Genomic DNA, 23,401 nt, shown 5'->3' with positions numbered 1-23,401 from the left:
TCCCAAGGTCTGTAAAAGACCTTCTCGGTCTTCATCCAGGTCTCACCTGGCTGTCTTCAGTGCACTTGATCTACCACTTCCACTCGGACAGGGTGACACGGTTGCAGATCCACTTTCATGTGGAGGCACAGAGATGACTGGAGTGGTTTCCACTTCCACTATGTCTTGTGGGGCGTGGCAAATGTCACCTCCTCCATTTCTGTGACATCGAAAGGGAAACTAATGCTTCCTCCTCCTCCTCCTCCTTCACCATCTCCTTCTGTAGCTGGGGCTTCCATGACTTTTAAAATGCATAACACATTTCTAAGGCAAAGTGAGCTCTATGTTATATGTACATTATAATCAAAGTATCTTAATGTATTGAGAATTTTTTGAGTGTCCATGTGTAAATTAAATTAAAAAAGTAACCATTTTCTTTCCATCTTCCTGCTACTGAAGAGGAATGGTTGATTATTGCCAAACAATTTGAAGAAAAATGGAATTTCCCCAGGTACTTGGGAGCTACAGATGGGAGGCACATTGACATTGGGGCACCACCCAACAATGGAACAATTTATTTTAATTATAAAGAGCGCTTCAGCATTGTTTTGCTAGCAATTGCTGATGCTCATTATAGAATAATTTACGCTGATGTTGGCACCTAGGGGAGGATTTCAGATGGTGGTGTCCTTAAAGCCTGTTCCATATGTTTTCGTCGCTGACGAAGTCTTTGGCCTAGAGGGAAATATTGTGAAACCATTTTCAGGTCTGCATGAAAAAAATAGTTGGCAACATATTTTTAACTGTAGAGCAATAAGAGTATTAGAAAATGTATTTGGGATTATAAGTGCTTTTTACAGAGTGCTGAGGAAGCAAACGATTCTCAGTCCGTAAAAGGCTACAATGGTGGCACTAGCCTGTGTTTATTTACATCATTTTCTTCAAAACAGAAAATCTCAAAGGTATTGTCCAGCAGGAACATACGACAGAGAGGGAGATGATGGCAACGTAATACCTGGGTCCTGGAGGGACACCCCTACTGTGCTGGAGCCACTGCCCAGAACTGGCCGAAGAACTTCATTGCTGAATGACAGCTGAAGAGAATGTGCTGAATACTTCTGCAGTATTCAGAGCTCCATCCCATGGCAGTATGGCATCATTGTTAAATGATAACATAAAGGAATATGCTCTATTCTTCTGCAGTATTCAGGACTTCAAACCATAGAAATATGGAGAATCATGTTTTTCAGTGAAATTCTAAATATTCACATTATGTAAAGCATTATCACGAAAAAATGTTGCCAAATATATGATTAATAAAATAATATAACAAATTACTGGTACTACTTAATGTGTGCTATGAGAGAGTGGTTTGTAATTATCTCTTATGAACTGCATACTTTCAAAAGCATACCATGTAGAGTGGTACACATTGCTTGTAGCACTTCCAGTTCCTTTGCTGCTCTTCCTTTTCGCTAACTCGCGACTGTATTGGCTTTTGAAATTATGCCACTGTCCTCTTTCCTTCCTTGACACATTAATGCCTTAGCAATTTCCTCTCACTCGTCGTACCTTTTCTGAGTGTTCTTATAGTCTCCTAGTTTCTAATCCCATATACAGGGATGCCTGCGCACTGCCTCTATAAAATGCATTGTATTTTGTTTTGACCAAGAAGTCATGGCAAATTTTACAGTATTAAAAAAAAGTCGGCACCTCCAAAACTCAAACAGCCGCCAAAGAGCCTGGTACTATGCATGCGCTAATCGTCAAAATAATCGGGAGACGGCAGGAAATGGTAGTACTGCACATGCGCGAGTTCTCCAAATGTCGCTCATACATGTCGCGTATATGGCCAAAAAGCGACATGTATGAGCTCGAGAGTCCGCATACAAGTTGCGTGAATTTTTGTGTGAGGTGATGTATCACAACATGTCAAATTAACATGTCGCGATACAGGTATCGCACTGTAAACGTACGTTAAGATTAACAGCAAAGTTAGTATTTAAAAACATGGCGATGCCTCCCCAGCTGTTGTGTTTCCCAGTTATCAGTGTTATCCACATAAGCACATCCATATTAATCATAAAATAATAGCTGTATATAAATGTAAAAGGAAGATAACAAGAATTTAGTTAATGAATCAGTGTAGTTGTAGGATGGGGAAGGATTGCCTGGAATGCTATGTTTTAATCTGTTCTTGAATATCAAGTTATTTTCAGTGTCCTCCTTTATTTCAGATTGTAATTAGCTGAAGGTAACTTAAATATCTTATATTGCACTTTTGTGAAGTACAAATTTTCTGAAATTGATGGCTTAGTATGACTGATTATTAACAAAAAGTTTGATAGTATACTAATATTCAGAGTTCACTCAGCCACATCTGTAACAGAAAGTATTCTTCACTCTGATCTCCCATTGGGACAAAAAGTTTCCATCTTTTAGTTAATGCTTCAGAGCAAATAAAATAATACGCCACCTAAATTATTCCTGTAAACATATAAATTATTTGTTGTTGCTCAAGCTAGGTTTAACAGCCAAATTAACAGGAAAGTCAGTCTTTTTTATGGAAGCAATAGGATATAGCTGTTGTGTTTCTCGCTTATTAGTATTATCCACATAACCAAATCTGTATTTGTCATAAAGTAATTGGTATCTGTGTGTCATAAGAATATAGGAACTTGTCATCAGCTAACAGGGAATCTTTAGTTTCTAAATCTACGTAATCGTAACAGTGGAAGGAGTGACTGGCAAGTTATGTTTTTAATTTTCTCTTGAACTGTCAAACAAATTGTCTCATTTCATTCTTTTTCCTTCTTTCAGAAATGGCAATTCCACTAATGAAGCAGATGCTACAGACACTCAAATATTTTGCCTCTGGTGATTTTCTCTGTCCATTGGAGACTTCATTGGTATTGACAGCCAGCGGCGGCATTATTAAAAGGGTGGGTATGAATTGTTGGATGTAATTAAGTGAAAATAAAATAAATACATGTATGTGGAATAAAATACGTTTCTTATGAAATCATTTGTTTAATTTGTATTTCCTGATCTTAATTTTGAACTTTGTGCTGGTTCTTTTTTAACCAATGCAGTTCTTCCTACATTATCTGGTTCTTGTCATGCTACTTTGAAGCAGCACCATCTGCAACTCTGCTAATTCTTCCACATTTGAAAACAGCTATTTTTATTCTCGAAACAAAACTGACAGTTTTATGCTGAGATAACTGTTGAAAAGGAAGATATAGTTGAATTATGTGCGAAATACTGTTCCTCAAACAATTAGGATGAGATACAATAACAGCTTCCAGTTGGGATATATGTCATAGATACATTTCTACTCGAGCATTACAAAAAAGATTATGGTTGTTTATTGTAAAAATTGGCATTTTATTTTTAATATATATACTCAATATAATTATCAGCAATCACATCATGGGAACAAGATTTATACATCCCCAATAACTGCAAAAATGGATCCACAATATTCAGTAAAGCTAATTTCTGCATAAACCCCTTTCTGCTATAATGAATTAATCATTCTAAGACACAAATACTACAGTAAGCTAGCAAGTAACACCTGTAACACCTCTCAAGATTGTCAGTCAAATCTATTATGTCTGTCAGGTCCGGATAAAGGGGAGGGGGGCAATTTAGCCGGCGCCAAATTCATATTGAAAGTGCCTAGCATCCAGCGCACGTTGGCCTATCGATTCTTCATATGATTTTGAAATGCATCCCTGTTGGTTTTTTAACATTTTTGAACACATTGTAAGTTATTTCGGAACGAATTATAAGTTGACTTTTGAAAGTGTGCATAGTATATGTGGTGTGTGCCATGGGAATCCCCGTCACATCTAGAAACAAAAAACTTCCCCACAGACAAAGGGGGGCGGGACTATCAGAGCTGAGTCGAATAAACACGGACGGGTAAATGCCAACCACTGTTTATTTAGTTGAGTGGTTGTGCTAATTATAAGTGTTGTTATAATCATTAGCGACATCCACAGATTCAGGCTAGGGTGGAAATAAAAGACTACCAGAAATAACAGGTAATAAAGATTCACATTACCTTCTCGGTGTATCCAAGAAAATGAAATTTTGACCGAAAATTTTTGCCAAATAACGCCTAATCAGAGAACAAAAGCGGGATAACTGAACCAGTGATTCTGGCAGGGATAGTGAAGTTAACTGGTGAATCAGTTTTGACAATGGCCAGAATAGTTACAGAATTAGAGATGACGAGATTGTTAGAACGAGGAAAGGGAAGAAATGGGGACATCACAAAAATTATATCGAAGAGTTTGATGGTTCCAAATTTACAAAAAAAAAAAAAAAAAAAAAAAAAAAAAAAAAAAAAAAAAAAAATGCGCACTGCTACTACTACTACTACTATTGCTACTAATAACACTTTTCGATCTCTTGATAGTGGCACTTGGTTGATTGTATTCCATCATGTTATTTATGTAGATGAGATGGATAAAAATGTTAATTTGTGCCAAAATAGTCTCGCTTATTTGACGTGTGTTAAAATTGCTGCTGTGTCCGCAGCATGTGGTAGTGCAGTAGCGTTCTTGCTTCCCACGCCCGGGTTTGATTCCTGCCGGGGTCAGGGTTTTGCTCTGCCTCGTGATGGCTGGGTGTTGTGTGATGTCCTTGGATTAGTTAGGTTTAAGTAGTTCTAAGTTCTAGGGACTGATGACCATAGATGTTAAGTCCCATAGTAATCAGAGCCATTTTTTTAAAATTGCTGCAATATTAGAAAGACCTATTCCGTTTTATATAGCAGTCAGTGACCACATAAATCGTGGGTACTATTTGTATTAACAGCTTTTTCAGTAGTGGAAAACGACATTTTGATTTTTCATGCAGCAAAACATTCGACGAACTTTGAGAGGTAATAGATAATTTTGCAGGAAGGAAAGCACGCTGTATAAAGCTGTAGCAAGATTAGAAGGGGAAAAAATGCTGGGACCTAAGGACTTATGAAATGTGTACTGTCTAGATTGTCTCTTGTCTTTATTGGTTTTATGTTTCTTATATTTAATTTTATGTCGCCCAGAAGAGAAATTTATTTGCTAATAGGCAATAAAGAGTGCAAATTTTCTGAAGAATTCTTATTCTTCCGGTCACAAGTAATCCCACTTAGTATTAATTATCAGCTTTTTAAGGGGTAGCATGTCAAACAGGCCGACTGGGAGCAGGAGGGCCCACAGGACATTTTAATTTCTAAATCAAGAAAATTTAACATTTGAGTTCCACAGACCGTTATACAGTGACTTGCGGTAGAAGAATTCTGTATGAAGAGGCGTGGCACTGCACTTTGGCACACTTAAGACCAATTAACATGTCTTACATTTCCTCGAACATATATGTTTTATATATCAAGCTCTTCAGAAATATGTACACTACAAAATGAACATACTTCTGAAAAATCGTTTATTAGAATTTTAAACATTCTATTTGAAAAGCTTGAAGGGAGGGGGGAGGGCCCACTATCAAGTTTTTGCACCGGTTTGGAAATATCATAGATCCGATGCTGATGTCTGTGTTGTCACAGCTGGAAACCCTGAAAAGACCAACACAAGGTAGACCACATTTCACAGTTGCTTTAATATCATGTCCCTACTTGGGCGCCACAGTCCTCCCCTTGACAACTTCATCAAATTGTCAATTTCATTGTACACAACTTGAAACTGACATTCCACATATGGGGCACCGCCAGTCAGTGGCCTCTGCCACCTTTCTAAGCACAATATTTTCTTGCTTCTTTCTTTATGGAAACTGTTGCATTTTTTCCTCATACTTTATTCGGCAGTCTAGAAAAAGCTCCTTCAGGTTAAGCAGCAATACCTGATCCTTTAATTAATTTTACGATGGACCGTTGTACTGTTATACATGTAAGTACCCTACATTTTTAGCCAAAACCTGTCTAACAGAGATGGCTGTGTATGTACGTGCATTGTCGTGTTGGAACAACCAGTCTCTAGTCTGCCACAAATCAGATCTTCTTTATGAAAACACAGCTCCAAGATAATCCACTAATCTCTGACAATTTATCAGTTGTCTGTTGATGGTCTGTGAGCACAAGCTCTCATATTTTTTCAATATTTCTGTCAATTTGGGCAGTTGTTGGATGCACAGAAGGAGAATTGCCATCAATTGACATGTTGCCATTTTTCAGTCAAGCAACCTACTCGTACACTTGAGTTTTTTCCACAGCATCATCTTGGTAAGCTCTTTTCACATTTAAACAGTTCATTATCATTTTTACTACATATAAAATAAAATTTAACATGTGCACATTGTGCACTTAAAGTTGTTATCATAATAAACAAAACAAGAACAAAACAGCGCTAGCATAGACAGTCAGTGCAGATAAACAGAACAAGCCAGATCAACAACACAGGTGGCATTGAATTGTCAATGAGTTGCAATATAAATGCATAGTAGCAGAAATGCATACTACACCCCCGGGACTGTTATTCTGTTTTTTTCTGGGTACCCTCTCATATGACATGAAATTAAGACACACTGTTCCATTCCATGCAGGACAACAGGTATCCTAAGGACACACTCAAAATCCGCAAAGTATAGGAAGTTAAACTGTAGATCGTCAACTTCTGTATACAGGTCCATTTGTCATATCTAAAATCGACATCCAGGCTGCTTGCGCTTTAGCCTACCTGAACAGTGGAAAGAACAAAGGACTCCATCCACATAAAGATTTGCAGTAATTTGTGCACTAGGCAAAGTTAGCATAGGTTAAAAAACCTAGAAGTAGCAAATATATAAACAAGATGACACAGTTGATCACAATTTTATGCTTAGTAATTTTCAATACTTATAGAACGTTTGTTAATTGAATAGAATGCAAGTTTTACTTATTTAAGAAATGTTGGAACACGTGAGGCAATATTGACCCTACGACTTATGTTAGAAAATAGATTAAGGAAAGGCAAACCTACATTTCTAGCATTTGTAGGCTTAGAGAAAGCTTTTGACAATGTTGACTGGAATACTCTCTTTCAAATTCTGAAGGTGGCAGGGGTAAAATACAGGGAGTGAAAGGCTATTTACAATTTGTACAAAAACCAGATGGCAGTTAAAAGAGTCCAGGGACATGAAAGAGAAGCAGTGGTTGAGAAGGGAGTGAGACAGGGTTGTAGCCTCTCCCCGATGTTATTCAATCTGTATAAAGAGCAAGCAGTAAAGTAAACAGAAGAAAAATATGGAGTAGGAATTAAAATCCATAGTGAAGAAATAAAAATTTTGAGGTTTGTTGAAGACATTGTAATTCTGTCGGAGACAGCAAAGGACCTGGAAGAGCATCTGAACAGAATGGACATTGTCTTGAAAGAAGGATATAAGATGAACATCAACAAAAGCAAAACGAGGATAATGGAATGTAGTCGAATTAAATCAGGTGATGCTGCAGAAATTAGATTAGGAAATGAGATGCTTAAATCAGTAAATTAGTTTTGCTATTTGGGGAGCAAAATAACTTATGATGGTCAAAGTAGAGAGGATATAAAATGTAGACTGGCAATGGCAAGGAAAGCATTTCTGAAGGAGAGAAATTTGTTAACATCGAGTATAGATTTAAGTGTCAGGAAATCGTTTCTGAAAGTATTTCTACAGAGTGTAGCCATATATGGAAGTGAAATGTGGACGATAAATAGTTTGGACAAGAAGCTTTTGAAATGTGGTGCTACAGAAGAAGAATGCTGAAGATTAGATGGGTAGATCATATAACTAATGAGGAGGTATTGAATAGAATTGGAGATAAGAGAAATTTGTGGCACAACTTGACTAGAAGAAGAGATCGGTTGGTAGGGCATATTCTGAGGCATCAAGGGATCACCAATTTAGTATTGGAGGGCAGCCTGGAGGGTAAAAATTGTAGAGGGAGACCAAGAGATGAATACACTAAGCAGATCCAGAAGGATGTAGGTTGCAGTAGGTACTGGGAGATGAAGCTTGCACAGGATAGAGTAGCATGGAAAACTGCATCAAACCAGTCTCTGGAGTGAAAACCACAACAACAACAAGATTTCGATTAAATGTCCATTAGCCATAAAAAAAGCTCTAACGCTTCCAAATCCGAGTGCAAGATTTATTTTAATAATCTGTGCATCTCTAAACACTCTGTAATAATATGATGCCTGAGAGACAAAACAAATGATGTTATGAAGAGAGAGAGACACTACCCATACACAGTGGGGCTTGCTTATAAGTCAACAGCCATTGCACATGGGCACAGTACAGCATAATTCGACACACTGCATCACCGGCAGACTGAAGCAAATGAACACCAACCACACTGTATTTTAGAAACTTTACAATATAAGTTAACTACCATGGAAATGAAGAGTCTACACTACGAAGCTAAAACTAAAAAAAGAGAAGAATTAATATCTGGAGTATTTACAGCAGACATAACAAAACAAAAACTTCATACGAAAAAATATCTACACACTGTATTAATATGCACAATACGTATGCATTTACAAGTGACCATATGCAAGCAACACCTAACACTGTAGTAGGATATCTATGTACAATGAAGGAAGGAATAGATGTAAAATTTTGAATAAGCTGTGAAAGATAATGAGATTGTGTCAACACTTTTACTTTCAGGTAAAAAAGGTAAACCAAAACAAAAGATGCACTATAAACATCTAAATTCTTATGAAAGAGATGACTGATGAACACAGTTTGCATACTGATGGAAAATCTGTTATGTATATACTGAAAAACTGATGTGTTAGTAGCCATCAAGCAACTATGTATCTAGTTTTAAATTAGTGTTAAGTTTCCCTCTAGAGAATGTTGTATGGACACATCCTGGGATAGACAAGGAACACAATGGTTAGTTGCTAGGTACCAAAGCAAAAGGGACGCACCATAATATGAATAATTATAAGTATAGAAATATTTTTGTGAATGTGTGTTTATGGAAAGCCTGTAGTATATCAGCTGTTACAAAAGTTAAATTTAGGTCTCTTACTATCAGACCACACGGTCACACCAGATAATGTAAGTATAAGTTGCTGATAAGAGCACAAAGCACATGTGTTCATGGTGCATTTGCAAATGATCATGAGTTACCCAAACATTGCCTTACAGCTATTCACTGACACAACCTTCATACCAACATACATACACATCATAATACACAAGAGTGATATCCTTTAGTGAAAATGTATATGTCACAAACACCAAAGAATTGCAGGTATTTTCAAACAGTTGATGTTGTTGACTTGTATAACATGGTATTGTATGAGGGTTGGTCAAAAAGTAATGCCTCCCATTTTTTTTCTACTTAAAAAAATTAAGTTAAGTGAAAAATTTGAATTTGACGCCATTCCTCAAACCTTCTTCTGCAATCCACTGCAGTAGTAACTTTCTGTGTCAACAGGTGGCAGCACAGCAGAAGTTTGTAAGATGGCCGACATCGATGTTCGTTTGCGACAGCGTTGTGTGATTGAATTCTTGAATGCAGAAGGTGAAACGCTCATACGCATTCATGAAAGACTGAAGAAGGTGTATGGTGTTGTGACAGTGGATGTCAGCACCACTGTTAGACGATGGGTTCGTCGTTGTAAGGAAGCTGAAGGGCAAACACCGTTGACTGACGAAAAGCGGAGCGGCAGGCCGGTGAGTGCAGTGACTCCACACAACATTCAGCAAGTTGATGACATCATTCGTGGTGACCGTCGGGTGACTGCAGATGAAGTGTGTCGCATTATTTCTCTTAGTAAAGGCAGTGTGATCACGATTAAACAATTGGGGTACTCAAAAGTTTGTGCACGGTGGGTTCCAAGAATGTTAACCGATCAGAATAAAGAGGCAAGGAAAACAATAGCCTCCCAACACTTGCAGAGCTTCCGTTTGGAGGGAGATGAGTTTCTGAAAAAAATTGTGACCGGGGACGAAACATGGGTGCATTTTTTTGAACCCGAATCAAAGAGGCAGTCAATGGAGTGGCGTCACACAAGCTCGCCGAGGAAGAAAAAATTTAAAACTGTGCGATCGGCAGGGAAAGTTATGGCAACAGTTTTCTGGGATACAGAGGGTGTGATTCTGGTTGATTTTTTGGAGCAGGGATGCACAATAAATTCTGTTCAATACGTCACAGCCCTCAAAAAACTTAAAGCACGTCTTCAGCGAGTTCGCCCAACAAAATCAATGGCAGATGTTCTTCTTTTGCATGACAATGCAAGACCACACACCAGTCGTCACACCTCTGACGAGATTGTCAAAATTGGATGGGAAGTTTTGCCTTATCCCCCATACAGCCCTGACCTGGCACCATCAGACTTCCATCTGTTCGGGCCACTAAAAGAAGCTCATCGTGGGATTCATTTTGAAGATGAGGAGGCCGTCAAAACATCCGTGCGTCAATGGGTTAGGAAGCAGAGCTGTGATTTTTACCATGCTGGGATACATGCCCTTGTTCAAAGATGGACCAAAACTGTAGAGATGGGCGGAGATTACATTGAAAAATGACAAAATGATCCTCAATGTTGTGGTTTTCAACCTATGTAATTGCATTTAAATTTCCTGACAATTAAACGTAGAAAAAAAAATAGGAGGCATTACTTTTTGACTGACCCTCGTACAATCAGAATTTACCAGTAGGTAGGAAACACAAAATAAGTGAGTTGACACAAAAATGAGTAAATGTTCACAAAGAATGCACTCAGTGGTTCTATTATAAATAAATGAAGGACTGTACTAACACAGTAAAATTAATGCTTCTTCCTTTTCATATACTCATTCCTGTAGACTTATATACACCTTCTAGCAGACTTGCAAAAGGCATAGGTAAGTGTAGCTATGTTGGCTTATCACAATGTAGATGCCATGGAGTTGTCTTCTCTTCAGTAAATGCTCACATCAGATAGGATGTATAAATGGAGGATTATGCATCATCACGTGAAACTTGTACACATTTTGTCCTCTTAATATTGAAATATGAAATTTAAATTGGGTTGAATAATGTCTTATGTACAGCAAAACTATGTGAATATGAAACTTCAAAATACCAATCGCTCGTAATGAACATCTAAAATAACAACAGCAAACTAGTGTACCCGTGTGTTGAAGTGAAAAACAAGTACAAGTGCTTACCATAAGCAAAACATTTTGATCCTCAGTAGAGTTGTGGGACGACAGACATTTTACAAAAGGGTGGGTTCAGAATAAAGTAGAAAACATTGTGAACTTACCTTGATCTTGATAAAGTGTCAACATGGTGCTGATCGCACAAGTTGATTTCAATTCCTGAAATATTTGAGTTATGACAGGGAACCACTGCCCTAGGCCGTAAATGATGAGCCTACTCATCACAGCATAGATAATCCAAGTATGCGCACACCATGGTACGTCACTTTGATGCAACATAATGAACACTTTCCCAGCAAACTTCGTAATAAAAAGTGAAATGGTATCACAAACTTGGACAGCATATCTGTAGTTGCAGTTCTAATGAATTCACAACAAATACGCACAAAGTACATGATGTGATGTGCATGTGCTTAACCGTGCCGGTAGCAGGCAATGGTTATACTCCAATATAGGGAGCAAAAACTTTGATCTTCAAATGTGCTTGTTGTAAATTATTTGTAAACATAAATTTACATATTATAATGCTGACACATTCTGGGCAAAGAACAAATTAAAAATTTTGCGCCAATAAAGTTCTTCTGTACCCATGCAAGCAAAAAGTCGTAATTTAAAATTTTAAAGACAGGAAATTGAAGATGTTGTATTGCACCACAATTGCTTCCTGTCATCCAGTTGTAGTCAACCACGTCAGTATACAATAGTGGGCAGATCTTTAGGTATCTGTAAGGTTTATCTGCATAATCAATGCTTGTAAAATAGCTCTTCTGTTCTCGTCCACCATGGTTTACAGTTGTATATTTGTTCTCTTTGTGCTAAAAACTAAAAAGAAAGAAAAATATCTTATTGCTACGAGCCTCAAGTACACTTGTTCCCCCTATGCACATCATGAACCATTCCAGCAAATCTTCAGATGCACAGGAATAATCCTCCAAGAAAATGACCACTGCATCATCATCAGTGTTGTCGTACTATGAGAGAGAAAAGGTAGTTATTATTAATAGGAAGAGAACTTCCAAGACTAATCATTTTGAGTTCATGTTGCAGAAGACTGAAAGCAATACCTATCACCATCTCCTGCATAGTGTTTGTGGGGGGAAAAAATCTTTAACAATCGACAGGCACTCCTGAGTACAACACTATCACCATACCGTTCTCTCTAGCCAAATTAATTGTATTTTTATATAGAACTTGCGATTTGCAGCTAACGCTTGCCAATATGACTTTCTCTATAGAAACTTCTATCTGTATGGTCTGCTGTACTCACAACCACTAATGAGAAACCTTGGAATTTTCTACCTCTGGCTTGCTAATCCAAACTGATAGCGTTTCCACGCACTGTCCACTTGTCACAGTATTTGGACAATGTGCTAGCTGCTGATGCCCCTGACTAGTCCTGTAAGGTTCCTTCAACTTCCTCAGCCTTTCTTTGTGGAATATCTATGCTGTTGTCCATCTCTAGCTGAGAGTTTACCTGGGTACATTGCTTTGATGTCTATGAAGTGGTCTAGCAATATGTAGCTGCTGTCTTGGGCAGAAAAGCCTGCTGTAGGGCAAGCAAGACCTGCCACCTGCCTGACACCACATTTATGTGGATGTACACCACCAGGGTGATGTCCTCTGAAGATTGTTGAGAGTGTGTTAGCACATTGCAAGGTCGTGCACTGCACTGCCACTGTCAAGGATGCCATCACAGAGAAGAATACACAGTTTTATACTTTAAAGTAATAACAAGTTGTACCAATAATGTCATATCTTTAGTACTCAGTGCACCACATCTGGCCTGCTCCACTGCACTCCACACTCTGTCATGCCAACAACACTAGGGGTCTCAATCCAGAGCCCTACAGCTGTAATACACTAACAGTTCTTGAAGATTTGGACAACCACAAAATATCAAGAACAGACAAAATCATTAAATAAGAGAAGAAAATTAAAATTGTGTGACATAGAAAGATAACAAGGATTGCAGGGGTGGTGTATTTGAGCTGTTTCTCATCCTTGTAGCTATAATTTTTTATTTTTTCCTTCTGTTTCTGGTAAACTTTATTTTCTGTTATATGTGGCCTACTTTCCATAAAATTCTAGCTACACATTTCAAATTTTTACCATTAGCTCATAACATTATGGTGGCAATGTGTATCTATACTAATAAAAATATTTGATAAAACTCTGTTGTAGGAAACAAAAACTTTACAATAATAGGGAAAACAGTAAACATTATTTTAAAAATTGATAACCCATTTGCTACATTGTACATCCTAACAAAAGATCGATTAGCAAAAGTTATAAGTTATGTAGAATTTTCAACTTATGCTTTTAGCAGTTCATGACACAATTGGTCAAGAATATTTTTTTAAAGTTGGTTGCAGTGACCATTTACATGCTCTTGAAATGAAATGCAAACAGAAAAATTTAAACCAGTTAAATTTGTAAAAAAAAATTAAGTCAAAAATTGTGATTTCCCTTCTCAAAAATTTCCACTTTTTATGATTAATGTTACGTGAAAAATGACACCTATTCTTCTGTGAACTACACACTTGACCATGTAGTATTGTCAAAATTAACTGTTGATACCTGATTAACAAATTTTTTAAATTGTAGTGCAAAATAATATGGTCTTGTCTGGCTGTTACCATTACAGTACTCAACATGCCATTTAAAAGAGTTTGAGTGCAATGAAATTATTAGATGTAGTAGAAGTTTCAGTCTGTCATTAATAGTTCACTGGTATCATGCTGTTTGTGTTAGAAGGCTACATGTCACCAAGTTGAAGCCTTAGAATTGGGCAACAACATGGATATCCAGCACATATCTGCACTTTATATATGTTGCAAGCGCATACTGTAGACATATAAACTTATAGTAAAAAATGTTCTTTACAAAGGTGAAAATAATGAAATATACTGGCAACAAATTTCATATTCATCCAGTTATAAATATAATGCTACTTCAAAATTTTTGTTTTAATATTAAAAACAATGAGAATAACAGAATGATGTAGTGATATAGTAAGGGTCATCTTTATTCTGACATACATATAATATACTTATGTGACATATCATTTTCAAAACTCTTTTCAGTAATAACAAGTATAAAATTACAAACTTGAACACAGTAGCTTTACTGAAACTTCTGTTCTTCAATTAGTCTCATACTCAATCTAAAACATGAAACACACAGGACAAAATTTTAATACTTTGGCTATTAGATGCATCAACATGAAACATTAAGGACAGACAGTAAAAGCAATAAGAAAATAACATGTGACATGAGAAACATAGTAACAATTTAATCAACTGTAATAAAATAATGAAAGCTTTCAATGATTCACTTGGAGGACGGAACAAACACCAAACAGATGATCAGTTACTACCAAGGCAGACACACACACACACACACACACACACACACACACACTATTTAACCTAAGTTCAAATACTGAACATCTTACTTTCTGACACAAAATACAATTTTTAAAAGTAAGTTTTCTAGCATAAGAACACACTATTGCTTTTTTTTTTCTTACTGTGTAGACACCTAAATTGAATGTTGCTAATATTTACTGCAGTTTTTATCAATATCTGTTGGATGCTTAAGCTGTAATAAAATAAGAAAATATCTATACATTACAATAAACAATTAAAACAAATTCATCAGAAGTTTAATCTATTGATACCCAGAACCCATCGAAAATACCTATGTTCTATTAATGTATCCAATATTCATTGCTACATACTTGTAATTTATTTGATAAAAGGCATTTCAGTAAAATTATACCTTGCAAGGCAAGATCCCTTTACATATATGGTAATTAAGGGCACAAGCAAAGCATGAAAACTTCTTGTCCGCTTAATTCATACATTGTTACTGTTGGAAAACATCCTAGGAGAAGACATTTTTGATAAATAAACAGGAATTTTGTGTTCATCATCAGCAAAATACATCAGCTGAGTCATAGCTATATATGAAAAGTAGCTTGAATCCGCATTTTCAGGTGAGTTATTGAGCAATAAATGGATTTAGTAATACATTATGTATAAACTTCACTTGCTCAGATTACATTAAAGAGCAACAAGTGCTGTAAGATAACTTGTCTGTAGGAAAATAATAATGGGCATGTCCCAGTTGTTTTCCACTACGTTCAATGTCATTTGCAGTGTTACTGATCAGCATTTGATATTGTGTCCATTGGTGGTGGCAACTAGCTCATACATATTGCTAGTATGTTAGCTACCTGAACTGTGATTGTATTTGCAATGAGGCAAATGGTGGTTTAATACTATTTCTATAACAAATGAGTATGACTTACTATTTATTGGACTTTTAGGGACAAATTCTAATATGTGGTAAACTGGGGTTGACTGTTGTTTTTTCTGGTGAGCCTGTAGTAGTATTACCACTGGCAAACAACCAAAGCAGATGTAGATATTTAAGAAAAACAAATATTCTAAACATGTTAATGGGAGATCCTGGTAAGGTGTAAATGATTTGTAGGCAGAAGTAACAGCTCATCAAACAATATAAGTGTTGAGCTGTCAAAATACACATGAATAAAACTGAGAAACTTTGCTAGTTATTAGATGAATCTTACTTCACAATTACCAGTTACTTGTAGGCCAGTACTACTACACAGCCCCAGCTAAGAGCTGCCACTGCAGTTTACCTGGTGTATTGTATGTATGTGTGTGTGTGTGTGGGGGGGGGGGGGGGGTAGGTGTGTGTGTGTGCGCGTGCATGCACACATGAGTGAGTACATGCGCACACGAGGGAGTGTGTGCACTATAGGTCAAGAAAGGATTCATCTGAAACGTAACCAAATTCTCAGTGATGTTTATTTGCCTTTCAATAACTCAGTGGTTTTCCTATCCAGGAGTTGTTACATTTATTCCTAAATAATACACATTCTTAACAGATACAAGAGATATATGTTAAGCATGTAAAGGAATAAGAACGAGGAAATTTATTACCTTCAAAGTTCTTTCTGTTGCTACATTTTGGACATGTGTGATACATTACTATTGTTAGTTGATAAGTGCTGCCAATGTCTGCATTACTAACAACAAAACTGCCTAATATTTTGAGCACTTTGCACAAGAGTTCTTTGTACTTTATCCTTATATATCTACTTCCTGAACTTAAAAATATCAGAATTCTCAGTGCTAAATAATATATTCTTAAAAAATAGTGAATCCGTGATTAATATATTCATTTGCTAAGATGATATATTGTGTTTCAGTGCCATACCATGTGCATGTTAACAAAATATGTCATATATCTCGGCAAAAGCTTTCACATCAAATGAAAAAATCTGATATTTGTGACATTTTGGCTATTTTCAAGTTGAAACACTTTGTCACTGTTTCCACTATCAAATATGTGAAACATTTCTAGTAAGTTTTTTCTTTCTTACCAAATGACACTGCTAATTTCACCATACAATGTCCACAGTCTTTTACGAAAGACCAGCAGTACTGGAACTTGGAAAAGGCACTTCGATGCCTTGTTTATCTTCTTCATCGCTGACACACATTCGCGTAAGTTCTGAAGCCACACTCTCAGCTTCCATTTCACTTAAGCTACAGACTCTCAGTTCATCATTAGAATCACAATCTTCATGAAATTTCTCATTTGATACAGTGGGTGGCCCTTTGTCGATATCAGCATGTTGCACCCCAGAAAGAAAACTGCAGGACAAAGTTACCCATCATGTATCATATAACTCTGTATATCACCAAAGAAATATACTGCTTTACATAGTGAGAAACATAATTACATGCAAATTGATAATAACAGAGTGTAGTTTTAGTAGAGAATTCCATTTATCATAGAAAGAAAACACCTTCCTACAAATAGAATTCCTAAAGCAATGTCTTTTTCCACTAAATGTATTTTGAGGGACACTGGAAAAGACACTTTCCTATCATGAAATTTGCTGGCAACCACTAGCTAAACCTTCTTTAATTTATATGCCAGTTCACATCTTATATTTCTTAAAATTGTAAGTTGTTTATATTGCACAGCTTGTTGTTTACGAAAAACGTGTTTCAAATACATTAAAAATTTACGATTGTCAACAATGAAGTGTGAAGATTGCATTAGAGTAGATGAAAGATGCTAAAAATGCGAAGACAAATGGGCACCACAATATATGGTTCGTATCTTCAACATAGTAATAGATATGTTATCCATGACTGTTACGATGATATGTTTCTTTCATTTTCTGACATGCATTGACACACATGACTTATGAACAGTTTCATCTACATTACTATTAATAATAATATATGTTGTTGTCAGTGGTCTTGACTGTAGTGAGAAGTCTTCTTTTGGGGTGAATTACGGAGATTGTCTGGTAGAATGTCTCTAGAGATAGTAACATATCATCACAATTAAATGAATCACCTGAAATTGTATTTCCATAGCTTCCTTGATAACCGTTCAAAGAACATCATCATTTAAGCTAAGAATTTGTCAGTTTAACAAAATGGAATGACCAGCTGCAATATAGTATACTGTTCAGTAGCAGCAGTTTTGCAGTGTTGTGGTAGGTGAATACACAGATGATGATTGAAGCACCACTTCAGTACGGTGTGTATAGTAGCCCTTTACGTTTCCTTATCGTACTTGCAGAACATTTAAATGCCCTTTTTCTGTAAAAATCTATGATCTTTCACTGAATCAATCAGAATCATATTATTAGCTCTATGATTTTTAAAGACAAAGGCAATCTTGTGGTGACCAAAATGATGTGAAATGTACACTATGTTCCAACAGTGTCCAGATGCCTTATTGCTGTTCACACTAAACAGATCTGCCATTTTACTGATGGTTTATAAATCTTCTTACATTATGTGATCAAATGTATCAGGACGCCTGGGTCAAAATGACTTACAAGTTTGTGGCGCCCTCCATCGGTAATGCTGGAATTCCATATGGTGTTGGCCCCACCTTAGCCCTGATGAAGTCGGTGTTCCAAAACAAACGGTGTTCAGTAGGGTTCAGGTCAGGACTCTGTGCAGGCCAGTCCATTAGGGATGTTATTGTCAGGTAACAACTCAACTACAGGCCGTGCATTATGAACAGATGCTCGATCATGTTGAGAGATGCAGTTGCCATTCTCAAATTGCTCTTCAACAGTGGGAAGCAAGAAGGTGCTTAAAGAGGTGCAAGCCCCTTCATGGAAAACACAACACACCATAACATCACGACCTCCGAATTTAGTGTTGGCACTATGCACACTGGCAGATGATGTTCACCAGGTGTTTGCCAAACACAACCTGTCATCGGATCGCCACATTGTGTACCGTGATTCGTCACTCCACACAACATTTTTCCACTGTTCAATCGTCCAGTGTTTATGCTTCGTACACCAAGTGAGGCATCATTTGGCATTTACTGGCATGATATGTGGCTTATGAGCAGCTGCTTGACCATGAAATCCAAGTTTTCTCACCTCTCACCTAACTGTCATAGAACTTGCACTGGATCCTGATGCAGTTTGGAATTCCTGTATGATGGTCTGGATAGATGTCTGCCTATTACACATTATGACTCTCTTCATCTGTCGGCAACAGACGATGTTGACTTGTCAGTCAACAGACGATGTCAGCCTGTACGCATTTGTGCTGTATGTATCCCTTCACATTTCCACTTCACTATCACATTGGAAACAGAGGACCTAGGGATGTTTAGGAGTGTGGAAATCTCCCGTACAGGCATATTACACAAGTGACACTCAATCACCTGACCATGTTCGAAGGCCGTGAGTTCTGCAGAGTGCCCCATTCTGCTCTCTCATTATGTGTAATGACTACTGAGGTTGCTGATATGGAGTACCTGGCAGTAGGTGGCAACACAATGCACTCAATATGAAAAACTGTTTTTGGGGGTGTGGGTGAGTCCAAATACTTTTGATCACATAATGTATTTCTATTACAGTATTTAATCATCAGGGAGGTTTACCACTAATCACAAAGAGTTAATTTTGTTTCATTTCTTCCAAAAGCAAGGTGCATCATTCAGTTTTTGGGGGACTGACCTGGACAGATGAGATTCTTTAGTTTACTCCAAAGATGATGAACAAGGTTTGATACAGGTATCTGAGATCAGTCCAGCCAATTACTAGAACTACTGTCATTCATTTGCAGACAGAAGCACAGAAAAGGCTACACTGCCACTTTGTGAAAAAATTACGTTATCCTGATTCGCTCTAAGATAGAGGGGGGGAAAAAAAAAAAAAAAAAAAAAAAAAAAAAAAAAAAAAAAAAAAAAAAAAAAGAGGACGTACCACGAAGAAATTATCTGAATAGGATGAAAATTAGTAGATGCAGTAGATGTAATGTAACCATAGAGATAAACAAATGATTACAGTTTCAGAAAAATTGGATGATTTATTCAAGAAAAATAATTTCACAAACTGAGCAAGTGACTAATGCATTGGTCCACCTCTGGCCCTGATGCAAGCAGTTGTTCAGCTTGGCACTAATTGATACATTTGTTAGATGTTCTCTTGACAGATAACATACCAAATTCTGTCCAAATGGCAATTAGATCATCAGAATCCTGAGTCGGATGTAGGGCCCTACTCATAATGTTCCAAATGTTCTCAATTCATGAGAGATCCAGCGATCATGCTGACCAAGATACTCTTTGGCAAGCTTGAAGACGAGCAGTAGACGCTCTCACCATGTGCAGGCAGGCATTATCAAGTTTGCCATGAAGATCAACAAATGGGGCTTAGAATGTCATTGATGTACCACTGTGCTATAAGGGTGCTGCAATGTCAACCAAAGGGGTCCTGCTATGAAATAAAACAGCACCCCAGATCATCACTCCTCACTGCTGGAACATATGGCAGGTAACAGTCAGGTTGATATCCCACTGCTGTCCATGGCATCTCCAGACATGTATTCACTTCTTATTGGAGCTCAATTTGTGATGGAACTCATCACTGAAGACAATTCTACACCATTCAATGAGATTCAAGGCTAAATGTGCCTAACACCACTCCAAACGGTCTTGATGGTGTACAGTGGTCAATGGTAGTCAGCACAAGTGGTGCTGTGAGTTCAGCCACCTTTCTATGAGCTGCCTAATAATGGTCCTTGTAGTCATTCAAGCATCATTCGCACATTGGATTGACGATAATTATGAATCTGGAGTTCTGAGTGCTCCTCTGACGATTCCTAAGTCCTCACATTCTGTTGTCTTTCTAGATTGACCATGTCCTTCACATCAGTATTATTGGCTTCTCTCCTATCATGTTTCTTAAATAGATGTTTGACAATGGCACACTTCAGTCTCTCTGGAAAAACATCCTGAATTAGTGATGCATTACATATTACAGATAAGATGGGCTTATTATGTGGCAACAAGTGTGTTGAACTCTCTTGGAAATGACATCAAAACCAGGTAAACTTTTAATTTTGATAGAATTTATAATTTTCTTAATTTCAGAAGGAGAATTTAGTGATACTTTTATATGACTGAATTTTATGGGAGTTGCTTTTCAAACATACTGCTGTGTACTTCTCTTGAACTGTTTGTCCCTATACTCTTTACTATATTTAAGAAATGACTGCTACATATATCTGCCACCTGTGACTCATCATTTATAGCCCTTCCATTCAGTGCAGCAGTGATTTTATTCTATTATATGGCTGGTTGTCCTCTCTCTCATTTCACTACGTTGCATATTTGCACTATACCGACAATGCACATTTATTCTCGTGGTCAATGTTGGGCACCAAAGCGACCATGAAATATAAATTGTATGACACCTTGGTATGTCATTCTATCACTGACCTCTGTACGTCAGCTGCAGCAGAACCTCTATGTCAGTTGGCAAGGTTGTCTGATGATTGTTTACAGGTTAGTGGTACCTATCACTTTTTTAGATCTTTCAAATTCCAAAGGTGGCAGGAGTAAAATGCAGGGAGTAAAAGGCTATTTACAATTTGTACAGAAATCAGATGTCAGTTATAAGAGTCAAGGGACATGAAAGGGAAGCAGTGGTTAAGGAGGGAGTGAGACAGGGTTGTAGCCTGTCCCCAACCTTATTCAATCTGTGTACTGAGCAAGAGTAAGCACTAAAGGAAACAAAAGAAAAATTCAGAGTAAGTATTAAAATCCATGGGCAAGAAATAAAAATTTTGAGGTTCACCGATGACATTGTAATTCTGTCAGATACAGCAAAGGACTTGGAAGAGCAATTGAATGGAATGAACAGTGTCTTGAAGGGATGATATAAGATGAACAACCAAAAAAGCAAAACAAGGATAATGGAATGTAGTCAAATTAAATGAGGCAATGCTGAGAGGATTAGATTAGGAAATGAGACACTTTAAGTAGTAAATGAGTTCTACTATTTGGGAAGCAAAACAATGGATGATGGCTGAAGTAGGGAGGATACAAAACCTCGACTGGCAATGGCAAGAAAAGCGTTTCTGAAGAAGAGAAATTTGTTAACACTGAGTATAGATTTAATTGTGAGGAAGTCCTTTCTGAAAGTATTTGTATGGAGTGTAGCCATGTGTGGAAGTGAAACATGCACAATAAACAGCTTAGAAAAGAAGAGACTAGAAACTTTTGAAGATGGGTAGATCACATAACTAATGAGAAGATACTGAATAGAACTGAGGAGAAGAGAAATTTATGGTACAACTTGACTAGAAGAAGGGATCGATTGGTATATCACATTCTGAGGCATCAAGATATCACCAATTTACTACTGGAGGGAAGTGGGAGGGGGGGGGGGGGGGTAAAAAATCACAGAGGGAGACCAATAGATGAATACACTAAGCAGATTCAGAAGGATGTAGGTTGCAGTGGTTACTCGGAGATGATGAGGCTTGCACAGGATAGAGCAGCATAGACAGCTGCACTAAACCAGTATTTGGACTGAAAACCACAACAACATTCACATATAATTTGTATTTTATAGATATTCGGGGGGGGGAAATACAATACTTGCCTTGGTTCTGTAGGGGATGATGGCCTCTGAGGTAAGACAGCAGTTTTTGAATTCATGGTAAGCTGCATCCAGTCGTTAAATGAAGCAGGACTGAAAAAAATTACACAACAAAATTTGAGATACTGAATAATGTGAAGGAATCTCAAGCAGTTTCTATAGATTAAAAATATACTTACTGAGGCACAGATCGTATAGCTGAAGAAGACTGATAAATATTTGGAAGTGTGAAGTTGTTTTCTAGCATCATCATAGGCATAGGCGGCATAATTTCACTGTCTTCCATTTGACATTCACTATTCTTTAGTAACATTTCATCGAACTTCAATACAGCTACAACCCAAATAAAATACATTTAACAGAGATGTAAAAAGAAGTTCGGTTTAAAAACACATGTTTAGAAAAGTAAAATGAGTCATTTGTTTAGTATAATTCTATCAAACTTTGCTCAAGTTCATATTAGCATAATGGTAACATATATTTAAAAAAAAATATCTTACACATTTGTCCATACGGATTAAGTAACCAACATCTTCACCTGCATGAATGCTGTAAGAACTTTGCTAGTGAACTGTAAACAGTTGAGTGTCTGGCAAAAATAAATACAATGTAATTGAAAGTCATGACAAGTAGGTAGCAAGTTTAAGCAGAATAAGTCATTTTTCAGATGCAACTCTTGGGAGGGGGGCACCTTTCAGAGAATATATCATTATGTGTGCTTTTCCTCAGATTCCAACACTGCTGCTAATTGTGTGTACATTCACTATGGAGAATTTTTGCATACAAGTTTGCAACATGATCCTTCATTGATCAGTCAAGTGGTGTTAATGTACTGCCCAAATTATGTAATAAGCTGGTGGTAAAAACATGAGGAATGTTAACAAAGACATGCATCCTGGTAACACATGTAAAATTCTATCAGTTTATGCATGTTAAAGATCACACATTAATCATCCATCTTTCTTTCCTCTCTTTACTTTTCTCTGGGGTGAGAAGAAGGGGAAACCTAGTGAATGGAAAGAGGGAGGTCAGCCTTACATTATACTACACATTGCTCATGTTGTTTGAGTGCATAAGAAATGGGCCACGCATTTTGCACTTCCCATGGAGCCCATGTGTAGCTTAAGGCTGACATAAAAGAGTTTATAATGATGAATATTTTGTGATTAAATCTGAAGCACGTAATGGTGCACGCTGCTGCAGTACAAAATGTCTGTCATCACAAAATTTCAAATTAGAGTATTCTGAAAGTCTAGGGCTGCTATTGCTTCAAAAGTTGCTTGATCACAATGTGCTCTAATGATCATGCAAATAGGCTATTTA

At 37.1% G+C, this 23,401-nt stretch overlaps 2 protein-coding genes across 5 annotated transcripts in view; one reads left to right on the top strand and one right to left on the bottom strand.

The window, feature by feature from the left end:
- The window catches only part of LOC126322385 (intraflagellar transport protein 80 homolog), a 421,167-nt gene extending 418,166 nt beyond the window's left edge, over positions 1-3,001 (top strand). Inside the window, exon 17 of the transcript XR_007558988.1 lies at positions 2,800-3,001. The gene's annotated coding sequence lies outside the window, so the exon portion shown is untranslated. The remainder of the gene's footprint in view (positions 1-2,799) is intronic.
- An 11,106-nt stretch (positions 3,002-14,107) lies between these two features.
- Positions 14,108-23,401, bottom strand: part of LOC126322318 (protein timeless) — a 383,108-nt gene continuing 373,814 nt past the window's right edge. For all 4 annotated transcript variants that reach the window (XM_049994282.1, XM_049994284.1, XM_049994280.1 and 1 more), the window contains 4 exons: positions 22,258-22,411; positions 22,082-22,171; positions 16,520-16,793; positions 14,108-14,269 (listed from right to left, as the gene is read on the bottom strand). In XM_049994282.1, coding sequence (XP_049850239.1) covers positions 16,562-16,793; positions 22,082-22,171; positions 22,258-22,411 — 476 coding nt within the window. In that variant the 3' untranslated portion in view covers positions 14,108-14,269; positions 16,520-16,561. The remainder of the gene's footprint in view (positions 14,270-16,519; positions 16,794-22,081; positions 22,172-22,257; positions 22,412-23,401) is intronic.

Source organism: Schistocerca gregaria, chromosome 2 (assembly GCF_023897955.1).
Source record: "Schistocerca gregaria isolate iqSchGreg1 chromosome 2, iqSchGreg1.2, whole genome shotgun sequence".
In the NCBI taxonomy this organism is placed as follows: Eukaryota; Metazoa; Arthropoda; class Insecta; order Orthoptera; family Acrididae; genus Schistocerca; species Schistocerca gregaria.
Note: the sequence above shows the minus strand (reverse complement) of the source record. Positions and strands in the feature narration are given on the sequence as shown.